Source organism: Colletotrichum chrysophilum (genome assembly GCF_026319265.1).
Source record: "Colletotrichum chrysophilum strain AFK26 chromosome Unknown scaffold_55, whole genome shotgun sequence".
Lineage (NCBI taxonomy): Eukaryota > Fungi > Ascomycota > Sordariomycetes > Glomerellales > Glomerellaceae > Colletotrichum > Colletotrichum chrysophilum.
This window is the reverse complement of record NW_026517342.1, coordinates 204,999-218,367: the sequence shown is the minus strand read 5'-3', so window position 1 is coordinate 218,367 and position 13,369 is coordinate 204,999. Positions and strand designations below refer to the sequence as shown.

Here is a 13,369-nt window from a genome sequence, read left to right as displayed (position 1 = left end):
ACAGTTTACCGACTCGGGATATTCAAGCGAGAGCTGGTAAGGCTTAGGAAGGATATCTGCATATCCAAGGAACCAATCAGACTCTCATACCAGGCAAGTATCCCGTCTTGGCATTCATTTAGTAAGACTACGTGCCTGGCGCCAAACACACCGACGAATAGCTTGAATCGATCATGACTTGGAACACAGAGCCCTTGCAGCAATGACGAAGATCTTCTCCGTCAGAGGGCATTCAAATATGTCTCCCGACACCTAAGATTTCAACTCCGATCGCTCTTTCCTAGCGTAACTCCCTCTCTCTCACGGCGCGAGGAAGGCAAATATGCGACACCTTTTCGGCCAACCCCTCAGCGGCTGGCGCGTGTCGGCCCTGACCTTTGTCTGCGCAATATGGACACTGACTCTCATCCTCTGGGTTCTCCTCGCCGTCACCCGGGCCCGCGGGTCATCAGACTCACTCGTCTTCAACATTTCGAAGATCTTTGAGGGCGACTGCGACTCGGCGCGTGTGCGTTTGATGGCCCTCAAAGCATTCGTCAACGCTTTCTCCACCTTGATTCTCATTTCGTCAAACTACTTCATGCAGATGCTGGCCGCCCCGACGCGGGCGGATATCGACGTCGCGCACCGCCGCTCCCGGTGGATGGACGTGGGAATTCCCTCCATGCGCAACCTGCGCTTCGTGTCGCCGTGGCGCGGCGTATTATGGAGTCTGTTTGCGTTGAGCTCCGTGCCGTTTCACCTGCTCTTCAACGCTTGCGTTTTCGGTTCGACTACAAGCACGGAGTGGGTGACGGCTGTTGCGTCGGAAGGGTTCCTCGAGGGTCGGGAGTACTACCTTCCCGGCATCGGCGTGGGCCCTGACCCTAGGCCCGCTATCCAAGCGTACAGTGATGTTGTCCCGGGCGAGGTGCAGTATATGGCCGCCAACGCGAAGTCCTGGGAGCGTCTCACTGGGAAGGAGTGTCTGGAGGCGTACAGCGTGTGGATCAATGTGCGCAGTAGGAGACACATGGTGGCAGTGGTGGAAGCGGACAACAACGGCAAAGGATGGACTACGGCAGAGAAGTCTCAGGCATGGGAGGCTGAAATGCTGAATAACACGGTCTACAGTCTATGGTACGCTGGCTTCTATGGCTTCCACTCTGGTAACAACAGATTCACAGGCTCCGGCTTGGCCACGGGCATGACCATAAAATGGGAGAACGACCACGGCCCATACGAGAACGTTTCCGTCATCTCGTCAAAGGGCCGATTCTGGGGTCTTCTTGACCTCAAAACCGGCACGTGGATGGATGAGCTGCTCGATAAAAAGGACAACTGGGTCATCTCGTGGGACGCCGTGGGCGCGCCAGGCAACGTTCCACTACTCAACGAAACGCTGACGGTCAAGTACTGCCTCTCGGAGCCCATTGTCGGTACCTGTAGGGTGCGCGTCAACAACGACTTGTTTCTGGCGGTTTGCATCGTTGCGCTGTTCAAGAGCTGTCTTTGCGTCATTGTGATAGGCTATTTGTGGAAGAGAAAACCGCTGGCTATTATCGGGGATGCTGTCGACTCCTTCATCCGCCTGCCCGATGCCACTACCAGAGGCATGTGCACGCTCGGGTGGCGGGACTTCTCGAGGAGGAGCCGCTGGAGACCCCGCAAGCGACCGGAGGAGTACGGCTGGCTCGCCGAGCCACGAAGGTGGGAGAAAAAGACGCAGCGCTGGGGCGGCTCGGTCCATCTCTCGGACTGGATCAAGACATATTCGATTGGCGTTGTGGGTTTAACTCTGGGCTTCCTGGCGTTGAAATCTTTCGTCAGCGAAGTGTAAGAAGCCTGTATCCGTCCTGTCTTGACAATTGCTTTGCTAACGTGGATATGACAGTGGGGGATGGAAGCGCGCCTACACATGGGGAACTTTCGGGCAGGATCCCGAGAACCCCGTCTTCGCAATGAAGTACCCGTCCAAAGCCCTCGAGAACTTCGTGGGGAGCTTGGCCATAAACCCGATCGGCTCATCCCTCCTGTCCAACCTCCCCCAGCTCGGGCTATCCATCACCTGCCTCCTCCTGAACGTCATCTACACCCGCATGTTTATGGCCAGGGAATGGACGTCCTACAGCCTGAACCTCAAATCACTTCGCGTCAGCGTGCCCAAAGGCCAGCAGCAGTCTGAACCGTTCCTGGAGATCCCCCTGCCATATGCTATTGTCATGCAAGCAGTGGGTCTGTTGGTTCACTGGCTGTGTGCCAACTCCGTATACGCCATCATTATAGAACGTGAGTTCTTTTGAAGCTTCCATTGGTGAAATCCACTGACGCAGTAAAGCACTGGAGGCCATTCCGCCAGATCAGATCGTGTCGAGCAGTTACGGACAAGTCACCATGTACATCAACATCCTTCTATCTTTCAAAGCCGCCATCGCGACTATGGTCGTCCTCTGCGCCATACTGCTCGTCCCAGTCATCGCCTCACGATTTCGTCTCTCAGGAGAAACAGTAATGGTCGGGAGCTGCTCGGCTGCTATCTCGGCTGCCTGTCACGTTCTCCGGCCGAATCGCGAGCTATCTACAGTGACTCCCCCCGAGCCGCTCTCGTCGTGGGGACTCTCAGATTCTGATTCACTTCCCCCGAATCAAATTGACCAAAAGGGCGGTCACGTTCATTTATCGGAATACGACGATGGCGATTGGCGAAATGACCTGGCTGAGAGTAGGTTGATGTGGGGGGCAGTTTCTGGGAAGGGCTTGTCGGCGACGGAGTACAGTGACTCGACCGATGGTACCGTTTTGCATTTGGCATTCGGTACGGCAGATAATGATGTGAAAGGTGTCACAGTGGGAGCAACTTATGCTGGCATTAGGGACTGGGACAACTAAAGGTCGCCGGAAAGAAAATGGGCATTTGGCGTGGCGGTAACCGTCAATTTTCTCGAAAACATGCTGCCAGATAGTCAAACGCTATGATGTGTGATTCTTTGAATCTGAAGGTTTACATAGGAAAAAGAGACAAAGAAAAGATACGACAGTAACATTGACAAAAAATGAACGTCATGTCTCCCGGTTTAGAGCTGCAGGGGTCCGTGGACGTGCAGTCTATTGGCCTATCAATCCCGGAGTCAGCAGGATATTCTGCATAATATACCTATACTTATCAAACCATGATCTCGTGTTCATCTGATTGCTTTAACAAGTTTACACTAAAGTGGCTTTCTCGATATACGATCCCCTCACATTAAGCATCGTGATGAAGTTAACTGTGGAGCCGTCATCACCCTCGCTCTATGGGCCGCTTGCGGCTCCGTCGAAATCATCTCACCAAGCGGGGCTTTAGCCCCGTCACTCCCCTTGGTGTAGTTGGTTCATCACGTTCGACTGTAATGGTTACGTTGTCATCGAAAGGTCTCTAGTTCGATTCTGGAAGGGGAGAACCAATTGTTTTTTGCAGTCTTCTTGGTTGAAGTTGACCTGGCCTTAAGAGTCATCATCGGGTTATTTTGTGCCCGTGAGCATACTGTGCACTAATGCCTTTACTTTTTCCCTTACATTCTTGCCTATCAACATTTGACTTTTGAACAACTATCAACTAAGAACAATCTTTTTCATGAAGCTCACAATCTCATTCTCTTCCCAATCAAACGAGTCAAAAAACGGAGCTACTCTCATTTGCTCCTCAATTTCCTCGTTGTCAGGGATTCTCTGTTTCTCGTACGTCGCTGGTCCACCCTCAATCGAGTGCGGAATAAAGACTGACGTGTTTGTCGTAATCGGTGTCCGGTCTTCACGGATTCCCATACCTGCGGGATCGCCGTCGATGAACCACAATCCTATCACAGGGTAGTATGTGTTTCCATCCGCGGCCCTGAACTCTGGAAGTAGAGCAAGCTCCTGCACAACATACCCTTCAGCGCCGTAATCTCCCGTAGATGCATCCTGTATAACTTTGCCATCACGTTGCAAAACAACATCGGCACCCTCTCGCGCAAAGATTGGCTTGCGTGCAAAACTCGTCATTGAAGAGGGTGCCTCATTGACATACGTCGGGAGAAGCCACTTCCCCCTCGGGTCGTCTTTGAACAGTCTCCACAGGATGGCGAAGAGTGACTTGTTGCTCCACAACATTTTGTACGGCGGCTCAATCCAAATGGTTCCTCCAACATAGTTTCCTGCTTCGTCATGCAAGCCAATCTTCTCCATATCCCGGAAGCAAGGCCGTGCAAATTCCTCCTGCACCATAAACTCCCACGGGTAGAGCTCAAAGACGACGTCTAGATGGTCGCCGTTTGCATCGTAAAATCGTCCATCATTCTTCGAGATAGAGATCTCTTCAACTGTAAGTGCCTTCGTCTGCCAGCCCGCCTGCTGGCAAGTATCCATCAAGAACATCACATTAAAGGCATCCTCCCCCGAACATTCTCCTTCGCCTACAGCGAAATGAACCACAGGCTTGTGTCCCAACGTCTGCTGGATATGGGTGAGATTGCGTTGCCAAGCCGTGATAAGCTTTTCAGTGATGCTGTTGTATTGATCGCTTCCATTTCCAGTCTGTTCCAGCCATAGCCATTGGATTGAACCAGCTTCGAGTAACGAGGTAGGAGTGTCCGCGTTAAACTCGTAGAACTTAGGCTGTCGCAATCGAGGGTTCGGATGGTTTAAGCCACCAAAGCGCACATCGAAGCGTCCATAAATACTGCCCCATGCAGGCTCTCGGTTCCACGACTTTTTAATCTCGCTCAAGGCAAAAGCGGGCACCGCCATGTCTTTGGTGATGATATCTTGGTTTTCTGTCAGATAGTCTGCTGCCTCGCAGCACATCGCAAAAACGTCTTTGGCGGCGCCTTCGAGAAGGTGTATCTCTTCTTTGGTAAACGAGTAGTACCGGTTGTCCGGCCAATATGGCTCCGAGGCACCGGGAGCTACAAGGTCTGCGAAAACTAGACCCTGGCTTTGGACTAGGCGCGTATGGTTCGGCCGTTTCTGAACTGGTATACGACGCATTCTGTTGAGCAGTGTCTGGCTGAAAGCGTTATGGAATGCTTCGAAGGTCACCTTACCGAGCGAAAGATTGGGCCAAAAGGAGTCTCATTCTTATACGGGGCATGGGCTTCGATCCCCTGCGAAGTTTTAGTGAAATCAAGAATGGGGCAGATACATACAGACCGGCGGAAAAGATTTCACATTGTGCAGTTCCTTAGTTGCTAGTTGCAGACCCCCCTTATACGAAATCCTCGGTAAGGTTCGGCTTCAATCCGACAACCGACGGAAACTTTGATACTGTCGCACGATTTGGCGACTTTTGGCTAAATTTCCATAGAGTTGAAGGCTAAAGATATTCCCTACGGTTTCATGCTCCCTTAAGTCCACAGGGGCGTTTCGTAGAAGCAGCTGTGCTAGGGCATACGCGACCGTGACACGATCTATCACCAAGTGCGTCTAAGGTGGCCACCTATGTTCGGAAGCTCTGCGTTTAGGACTTCCCCTCCTCCAAGGTTCATGGTGGTTGATTGCCTTCCGAATTAACGATAGAGCGGCAAACTGCGAAGAAGAAAAGTTAGAAGGGAAGAAAGATTCATAACGATAGAATTGGGTTTGGGGGTTCGCTCTGTCGGACCGAGTTGTCGGGCCAGGGCATCACAACACCAAAGTTTCCGAGGATAGTCGTGATGATGCGGACATCTCTATGTAGAAAACTTTTAGAAAGTTCCATCGCCGAAGTCAATTCCCGACATTACGAACAAGACGCAACTGTGCTTTATTCGAGACCTAAGCTATGACAGAAAAGCCTTTGTGTCCTCCAAGTCTTTATCTGACTGTCATAGAAGTACGAAGCACTCGTACCCTTTTCTAACGAGGTTCTTCCCTGGCGAAATTGACGAGCAGATTGTTTCACCATCAACCCGGCAATGGAAGATGAATAGCTTCTTCCTTTCTTTTCATTCAATCTTCTATATAAAGCTCTGCCGAATGGTATGAAACGACGATCTTCGTCCGTTCTAAAAGTCCGTCCTAGCTTGCCGTCTCAAGCAATCAAAGCCTGTTATTTTACTACCATCATCTCAACTAAGAAAGAGCTTGGCCACACAAACATGAAGTCTACTCACCTCTCCCTTTCGGGCCTCCAGCAGCTCGCAGTCGCCGCCTTCTTTGCGGCTGCTGCCGATGCTAGGCCTTACTGCGCCGACCAGCATGGCCAAGTTGTGGCCCTTTCCAATTGCGATACTGCTACTACCCAAGCAACGGAGAAATTCGTCCTCATCGAGCATGATGGCGGAGACCTTCAAAACGGTGACAGTATCATGGACGATAAGGCTGGCGGATCTCCTATGGTCGCCCGGGATGTCGAGGGCCCTGATCCTGACCTGGTCAGCGGCGGCTTCGGACGAAGGTCTCCTCAGCGTCAGTGCGACCCGTCTGTCGGTCATTGCGTCGTAGGTGGTGTTCGAATTGGGTCAGGCAGCTTCGGCGGCGGAAGCAACGGCGGTTAAAATCTGTCAACTCTTTAGTTGTGTAGAGACTGAGACCTTCATCAACGTCCATTAGCATGAATTCAGTCTCGGTGGGGATAGAGTGCATACTTGTTGATTGCCATTTCTAGCTAAGTAGATTCAACAAGACGTTATCTAAACTTAACCCTCATACAGCCAGCCAGAAGTCGTGAGTTAAACAGGGTTAACCTCCGCCGCAACAAACACTCTTATGCTACTGAAGTTTCGCGATTGTTTAGTGCGATGGGGTGCGTTATTCGGCTTAGAATCCCACCAGTAAAATGACAACACTTAGCGCGCAAGTAAGTAGAGGGATGTTGTACAACGGTTGGTTCGCCAGACTCTTCTGTGCCCCTTTTGAAACATCCGCAACACCACCAGACAAGATACTCCCTTGTAGCTCTAGAATGCGCTGAGCTGCCCTTTCCGCAACAGTCATGATCGGTCCAGACGGATTGGTTGTGACCATTCCAGGCATAATCGAAGCATCGACGATGAACAGATTTTCTGTACCATAGACACGCGTGTGAGTGTCGACGACGGACGTGCCACCTTCAAGACCGCTGTCGATTCCCATCTTTGCGGTACCGAGATAATGAAGCCCACGACGTCTCTGGAGATTGACCGGCATCTGTAGATTATTAGCATCATGTACAGAAGGCCGAGCCAAACGCCTGTGATCGTACCTCTTCTATGTTTTGTTCCACAGTCATATTTGCGGGCGGATGTGTGAGCACGATGTCAGGATTAGTTGACAGGGCCTTCATCAGATTTTTGATACCAGCAATGATGGCCGCTTTATCCTCCTTTGTTTGCTGGTATGCAAGAGTAGAAATTGACATCGTGAGATTTGGGTTAATCGTCACGGCACCGACAGATGTGCCGCCTCTGCCAAGGAACTGCGAGATTGTCATCGAGTTCTTGGTCGCTCCGGCCACTCGCGCTGTATACTGAAACTGGCGTGGTCCATCCGGTCCATCAACGACTTCCCACATGATAGGACCATCATTCGGCGCCGTCATGGTAAGCATCCCACTCCGATTCTTCAAGTAGGCATCCACATCAGCTTGGATTGGACTCTCCCATGCACCAATCTGAAAGTCATAATAGTTGACGTCTTTGTGAGTGATCTGCAAGTCAGTCACAGTGTGGTCGTGAAGATTTCGACCTACTGGTAGCTTGATCCACTGGGGTTCTTCGATGAAGTCGGGGCCATCGGTGCTCTGCTGGACAATGCGGAGCTGATCCTCTGGTCCGATGCCGCTTCGGAACAGCAGCTTCGGTGTGCCATAGTAGCCGCCTGAGATCACCACTCGGCCAGTTGACTCCGTTACGTTCACGATGCCGCATCGGCCTCCGTCACCACGAGACTCGATCTCAACCCCTGTGATCCGACCTCGATCGCGGATGACACGGCGGGCCATCGTGTTCGTCCACATTTTGAAGTTAGGTCTCGAGTTTGCCGTGACTAGGTAGGTTGCCAACGGACCATGTCGTTCCCCGTTCTGATACATGAAGTTTGCAAAAGCAAATGTTTGGCTTTTCGCGTTGGGGTTGTCTGCCGGGTTGACATGATTCCATCCCCCGGCTTTCAAGGCGCGCGACAGTACATTATAGCCCTCCGGAGCATAGAGAACACCGTCGGTTGAGGGCCTGTCAGTTGCGGGTATTCTCTTGAAAAGCGCATCCGCGGCAACCTTCATATCTGCTGCCTTCCAACCCTCTGGATAATTTTGATCCCAGTCAATGTCAGGAGACTTCCACCAGAGACCCGCATTGACGGCCATTCCTCCGCCAAGGACGCAGCCAGATGTGTTCTCGTTGATGTCGTCACACGTGACATTCTTCCCGTCTACCCAGATTCTTTGACACAGACCTGGGACGTCGAATCTGGTGAGATTGGTGCCTTTAAGCCATTCCGGTCGCCAGTTGTCGAAAGAAAGTTGATCTTTGAGTAAAGTCTCCTTGGGAAACCATCGACCAGATGAAATAGGTCCCCTTTCAATCATGAGGACCTTATGACCTGCCTCGGAAAGCCTGTCTGCCATAGGCATGCCACCGGCGCCTGCTCCGACGACGATGTAATCATATCGTTCTGAATCGATGGTATCCTTGGAAGTGCACTCGGCCGTCGAAATTTTAAGGCCAAGAGCTAAGTAGTCAGTAATACCTTCAACTCGTCAGTAGGGCATGAACCCACTAAGCAGGGTCAGCAGAGCATATTTAAGTATCCGCATGATGTCCACTGAACAGGTCTGATGTCGATGGCCTATGGTTTGTTGGGGCGAAGGCTGTCGGGAGATATTTGCAATTATGTGGGGAAATGGCTAGCAAGAGAATGTATCTTTTTGGGCACATTTGAGACATTTTTGGGACCATGTTCGACGGGCCTCCGTGGGATGCGTGGAATGTGACATTTCCTTCCGCGCCGGCGGGATAAGCCATTCAACTGGCCTCTTTCTCAGTTAAAGTTTTACGGGAGACCGATGTTGCATCGCCAAGCAAAGGGACGGCGTCTTTCAAACAAGGTCCTGGGTCTTATGGAATCTTTTGGCACAGAGCTTCAACCTTGACCACTCAACACTTCAATCAAACTCGAATTGTGTCTATCAATCTGTGAGTAAGATAAGCATAGGGTTGCAGGACTCCTTTTGTCCAAGGAAAAGTTGATCATACGGTCCAGCACTAAGAGGTCTCTGGAGATAACGTTAGCAGTGGTGCCTGACGCGTGGTTTTCGTTGGTTGGTTGATTCTCGATCTGTCAAAGGAGTTTAAACCGCCAACTGACAGTTTTAGACTCCTACTAAGCGGCTATAAGCGCCTGTCATACATCATTCAATCGTCTACGCAAGTGCTCTATCATCACTCAGGCGTCAATACATGACGAAAGGGAGGTTTTGTGAGGCAAAGAGGAACGATCATGTGGCAAGTCTTATTCGGGTACATGCACATTGAAAGAGTTATTGAAAAGGAAAAGGTCATGATGCAGGTGTTTTTTGCCCCCTCTTCAGCCTCCCTTACTAGCCATAATATACGTCGAAGTTTCAATCAATTTACGTCCAAGGAAATATGAGAACAGCGAGTATGTTGAGATGTTCTTGATGGATTTTATGTACTCGTAACTCAGATCGGTTCGGCCCGCCCGGATGCAAGAATTGCCATAGTAATATGCCGTGCTGGGGGTGAAACCAATCATCCCACCGGTAAACGCATTTTATTCGAGTCCCTCGAGTACTGGGGCCAATAACCCGAGGAGCTCGTACATTATAGTTCACAACTGTAGATGTGTGAAACTTTCCCCGTGTCAAGGGCCTCGGACGGTCGGTCATCGAGCTCCTCGATCTGGCTCGAATCCCAATAAATCATTGGGGTCCCCATACCAGATTGAGCACTAGCAGGTATCGCCGCGTGTTATTTCTTAATTCAACTACAATCAAAGATGTTGGATACTTCGGCCACTTTAACCCAAGTCACGCCGATTCCAGCGAGCATAACACGCGAGAAAGCTCTCGCACTTGTTCAAGATGCGGAACATCACATACGGTCCGACTTTGATATGAAGTCTTTTTCACCTTGCGATCTTCAAATTCCGGTCAAACTCCCCAGCGACATACACCCAACCGAGGCGACGAAGGCGTACATGGTGACCGACAGCGTACCGGCATTATTTGGTCACCGCGACGCTGTAAGCTACAATGAGTACACTCGCACGAATGACGGCATATTCGTTCACACCGTCGCTCCCATGGGCGTGGTGTTGGACACGCGATGGCGGGTTCGAGAAGCACAGGATGGAGGGTTGGAGATGATCGCTGTTGTGGAGATTAGGTGTTCTAAGCTGATGGTTGGTATGGTGAAAAAGACTTGTGCGAAGAATTCGAAGCCCTTCCATGAGAGGTTGCTTAGTGGACATGGGGCATACAATTGACATCCGACTTGTGTTGGGAAAGGCAAGACATGAAAGCTTCAGTTGGGTCATTTGCCACAATACTGATGATCAAGCCCGTGGTCTTGAATTCTTATAAACAGTCGTATTCGTCGTGGACCATGATCCCAAAGCATTACCATGTTGGTGAAACACATAGCTCTGCTCTGTACACCTGTTGTGATCGGTCAGTCACGCCTCAAATCCAGGAATCGGGGCACCAAGAGAGGATGCGTTTTAGTAGTCAAAAAATCAATTTCTATTCATGTGTACAGTCATGGTCTAGTCTTTTGCTCCACGCCTTCCAGCTCGTGTCCAACTTTGTCTCAACACACCTAATCATATCGAAACTCAGGTCCATGCCATGCACGATGAAGTCGAGCGCGGATCCCGTGCGCACTTCGTGGACGATCACGCTGTCCAATAATCTGCAAGATATCCAATCCATTGTTTTGAGATTCCGGGTGATGATGAGATGGGCCCGGGAAGTTCTCCTCAACTTCGTGGGCTGATAGATCCTGAGGAAGGGTTTGAGCACGGCGAGCTGGGGAAGACTGGAATCTAACCCTAGCTGGCTCGGGTGATGGTTCTCGCACGTATAATTGAGTCTGGGTCAGGTTGCGGCGCGGCGGGCTGTACTGCGGTGGAGGCTGAGAGATGCGCTGCGAAGTTGCTGTACTATGATAAGCGGGAGGGGGAGATGGCAGCCGGTTGACATGTCGAGCGAGTGTTTGTCGGGGTGGAGATATCTCTGCGGGAAATCTGAGAGACCGCCTATGAGGCGGAGTCAGTGGTATGTCCTCCTCTTCATCGAGCTCATCTTCGTACTCGAAGTCGTCCGCGTAAGGATGAGAGTGTGGATGACATCTATGGCAAGACTGAACGTAGGTCTCATCGATGTGTCGGTAGAGTGTGCCTCTGCACCACTGCGCTGGGGTTCTGCATGATCTACTGAACTGTTGCACTCTCACGCACGGTTCGAAATTGTCGCGGTAGAGCATCGTCCTGCCGCAGTTGATGCAGTATTCAACATCCTGCGTGATTCTGCACATGCCTTCTGTTGCTGTTGCTGTTTGACTTTAGACGGGGCTCACTTACGTACGTATATGAGAAGCGGGCCTGAAGTTGACGTTGTGGTTTAGTGATGAGATCTCTGGGTAGGCTTATTGTGGTTCCAATGTAGCCCCAGACACCGCCGTCAATTCGCCCCTTCTTAAGTAAGGTTATCATTTATGAGCTTGCCATAGTTTCCGCAAGAAAGCTCTTTGGCAGTCGAAACAACAGCTCTGTCTTAACTCAATGTTCTACAACAACACAATTCTTATTATTTTCGATGAGTCTGTGAGCTCTCTGCAGAAGGCCTTTGGTTTTGAACAAAGCATAGACTACATGTTGATACTTGGTCCAAGTTCCATGAGATAAAGAGCGTCTCCCATGAAAGCAGTATTGTTCATGACTGTCAAAGGCTCGGCGAAGATTCTCGCGTGGAAGTAACCCAAGGACTTAATGGGATGTCCCCATTGGCTGTCACTGTGGGGCACTATTGCCAAATCTCTCCAGATTATGTAGGGTCAGAATCCACGTTCTTGAACAGGGCAGTTCAGCAAAGGAATGATGATTTTTTGGTTTCGGGTCACGTCAAACCAAGAACCTTGACCAAAAATACCAATGAAGACTCCAAATAAGTTTCATTTCCTTAGCAAGCGGAGTCCGACAACATGAGGTGAAGCCAGCCGCCCCCGTTGCTTCTGGGTATGGCTAGAAAACGTTGCTCCTTGCTTTCGCGCGCTCGGCATGACTGAATGCTTCTCACCTGATTTTCACTTAGTGACTAAGATCATTCATGTGTCTACGATAACATTTGCCGACAAGTTCAGCCACAAAAGAGTGCTGGGGTTTGGGAATATCATCCCGGCCAAGACAATCGTAATCTAGCCAATCATCCTCTTGAATTCCAGACCCGTAAAGACTACGGATTCAATTTCAAGTAGCCGGGGTTCGAGATAGGATGCTACGTGAAAGGGGAAGATTCCTTCCTTATTCCCTTCCTTCAAGAAATCCTCGTCACATGCGGACAACTCGCGTGCTCAGGCTGTCTCAGACGCTCGGTACCTTCCAGCCCTACAGGCTCCAGTGTTCAACCTGGCTGTTCCTAGATAATTGCCGTTAGCCGACACAGCCCAGAAAAACTTTGGGGGCAGAAACATGATTCAAGGCTATCCAAACATGAGCTAGCCTCTAAACTCCAAAGGCGGGGCCCGCGGGGCTTCTAGATGAATGTTGTCCCGCGTCCGTGCTAGGATCGTGATCCTTCGAACCGTCCGAGTTATGGATAGGGGCTTCTGGATTGGGCTTCGCATCGTGGGCGCATCGCTGCCTCTTTTGGAGGACACCCCGCTGTACTGTCGTCTTCGGCCTCTGGGCATCGTCGAGTGACAGTCGGATTATACCCAAGAAACTAGGCATCCTCCCGGGCCGACTCTGTTGATGATAGCGATCATGGCCGCCTCTCCGGAGGAACTTGATCCATGCTCCTTTGGATCCGTGCAAGTTCGGGCCCACTCATCACACGGGCATTCGGTTTCCCGTGAGAAATTGATGGACAGCTTTCAGGGAGCTTCAAACCCGGATCCTAGCATTCACTGCAGCCTTAGGAGGGAGATGCTCCTCACTAACCCAAGAAGATGCTGTACATCGCAGGCAACAACGTTGCGGGAGCCTGCAGAAGAAGCTAGACAGGGACTGAGACATTGTGGCCTCCAGGCGGCCACTGAAGGCACTTTTCAGCAAGGTTTTGGGTTGGACGGACCGGATTCTTTCCTAAGATGTGCGTCTTCCCAAGCGAAGGATTACGCCAACACCGGTTCATCATCAGTTGAGCATGGCGTGTCCGCATCAAGCAGGCGGACCTTCCGCCGAAGTTGAATAGGGGTAAGAATATCCAAATATGACTGCGCCTCGATGGCTATCT

The 13,369-nt window shown here is 50.9% G+C and overlaps 4 protein-coding genes and 1 non-coding gene across 5 annotated transcripts; 2 read left to right on the top strand and 3 right to left on the bottom strand.

Moving 5' to 3' along the window:
* Positions 1–322: 322 nt before the first annotated feature.
* COL26b_007060 (uncharacterized protein) lies at positions 323–2,282 on the top strand (the record flags this gene model as incomplete). The annotated part of the gene is made up of 2 exons (XM_053179867.1): positions 323–1,815; positions 1,874–2,282. The coding sequence occupies 2 exons, from the start codon at positions 323–325 to the stop codon at positions 2,280–2,282; spliced, it is 1,902 nt and encodes a 633-aa protein (XP_053036215.1).
* Positions 2,283–3,330: 1,048 nt separating this feature from the next.
* Positions 3,331–3,418, top strand: COL26b_007059. Its single transcript has one exon. It is a non-coding gene; the product is annotated as a tRNA-Tyr (tRNA).
* A 152-nt stretch (positions 3,419–3,570) lies between these two features.
* On the bottom strand, positions 3,571–4,746 carry COL26b_007058 (uncharacterized protein; the record flags this gene model as incomplete). The annotated part of the gene is made up of 2 exons (XM_053179866.1): positions 3,571–4,614; positions 4,660–4,746. The coding sequence occupies 2 exons, from the start codon at positions 4,744–4,746 to the stop codon at positions 3,571–3,573; spliced, it is 1,131 nt and encodes a 376-aa protein (XP_053036214.1).
* A 1,261-nt stretch (positions 4,747–6,007) lies between these two features.
* On the bottom strand, positions 6,008–6,410 carry COL26b_007057 (uncharacterized protein; the record flags this gene model as incomplete). The annotated part of the gene is made up of 2 exons (XM_053179865.1): positions 6,008–6,022; positions 6,090–6,410. The coding sequence occupies 2 exons, from the start codon at positions 6,408–6,410 to the stop codon at positions 6,008–6,010; spliced, it is 336 nt and encodes a 111-aa protein (XP_053036213.1).
* A 325-nt stretch (positions 6,411–6,735) lies between these two features.
* Positions 6,736–7,912, bottom strand: COL26b_007056 (uncharacterized protein; the record flags this gene model as incomplete). The annotated part of the gene is made up of 3 exons (XM_053179864.1): positions 6,736–7,104; positions 7,160–7,603; positions 7,646–7,912. 3 exons carry the CDS (start codon positions 7,910–7,912, stop codon positions 6,736–6,738), a joined length of 1,080 nt encoding a protein of 359 aa, XP_053036212.1.
* Between the last annotated feature and the right edge of the window lie 5,457 nt (positions 7,913–13,369).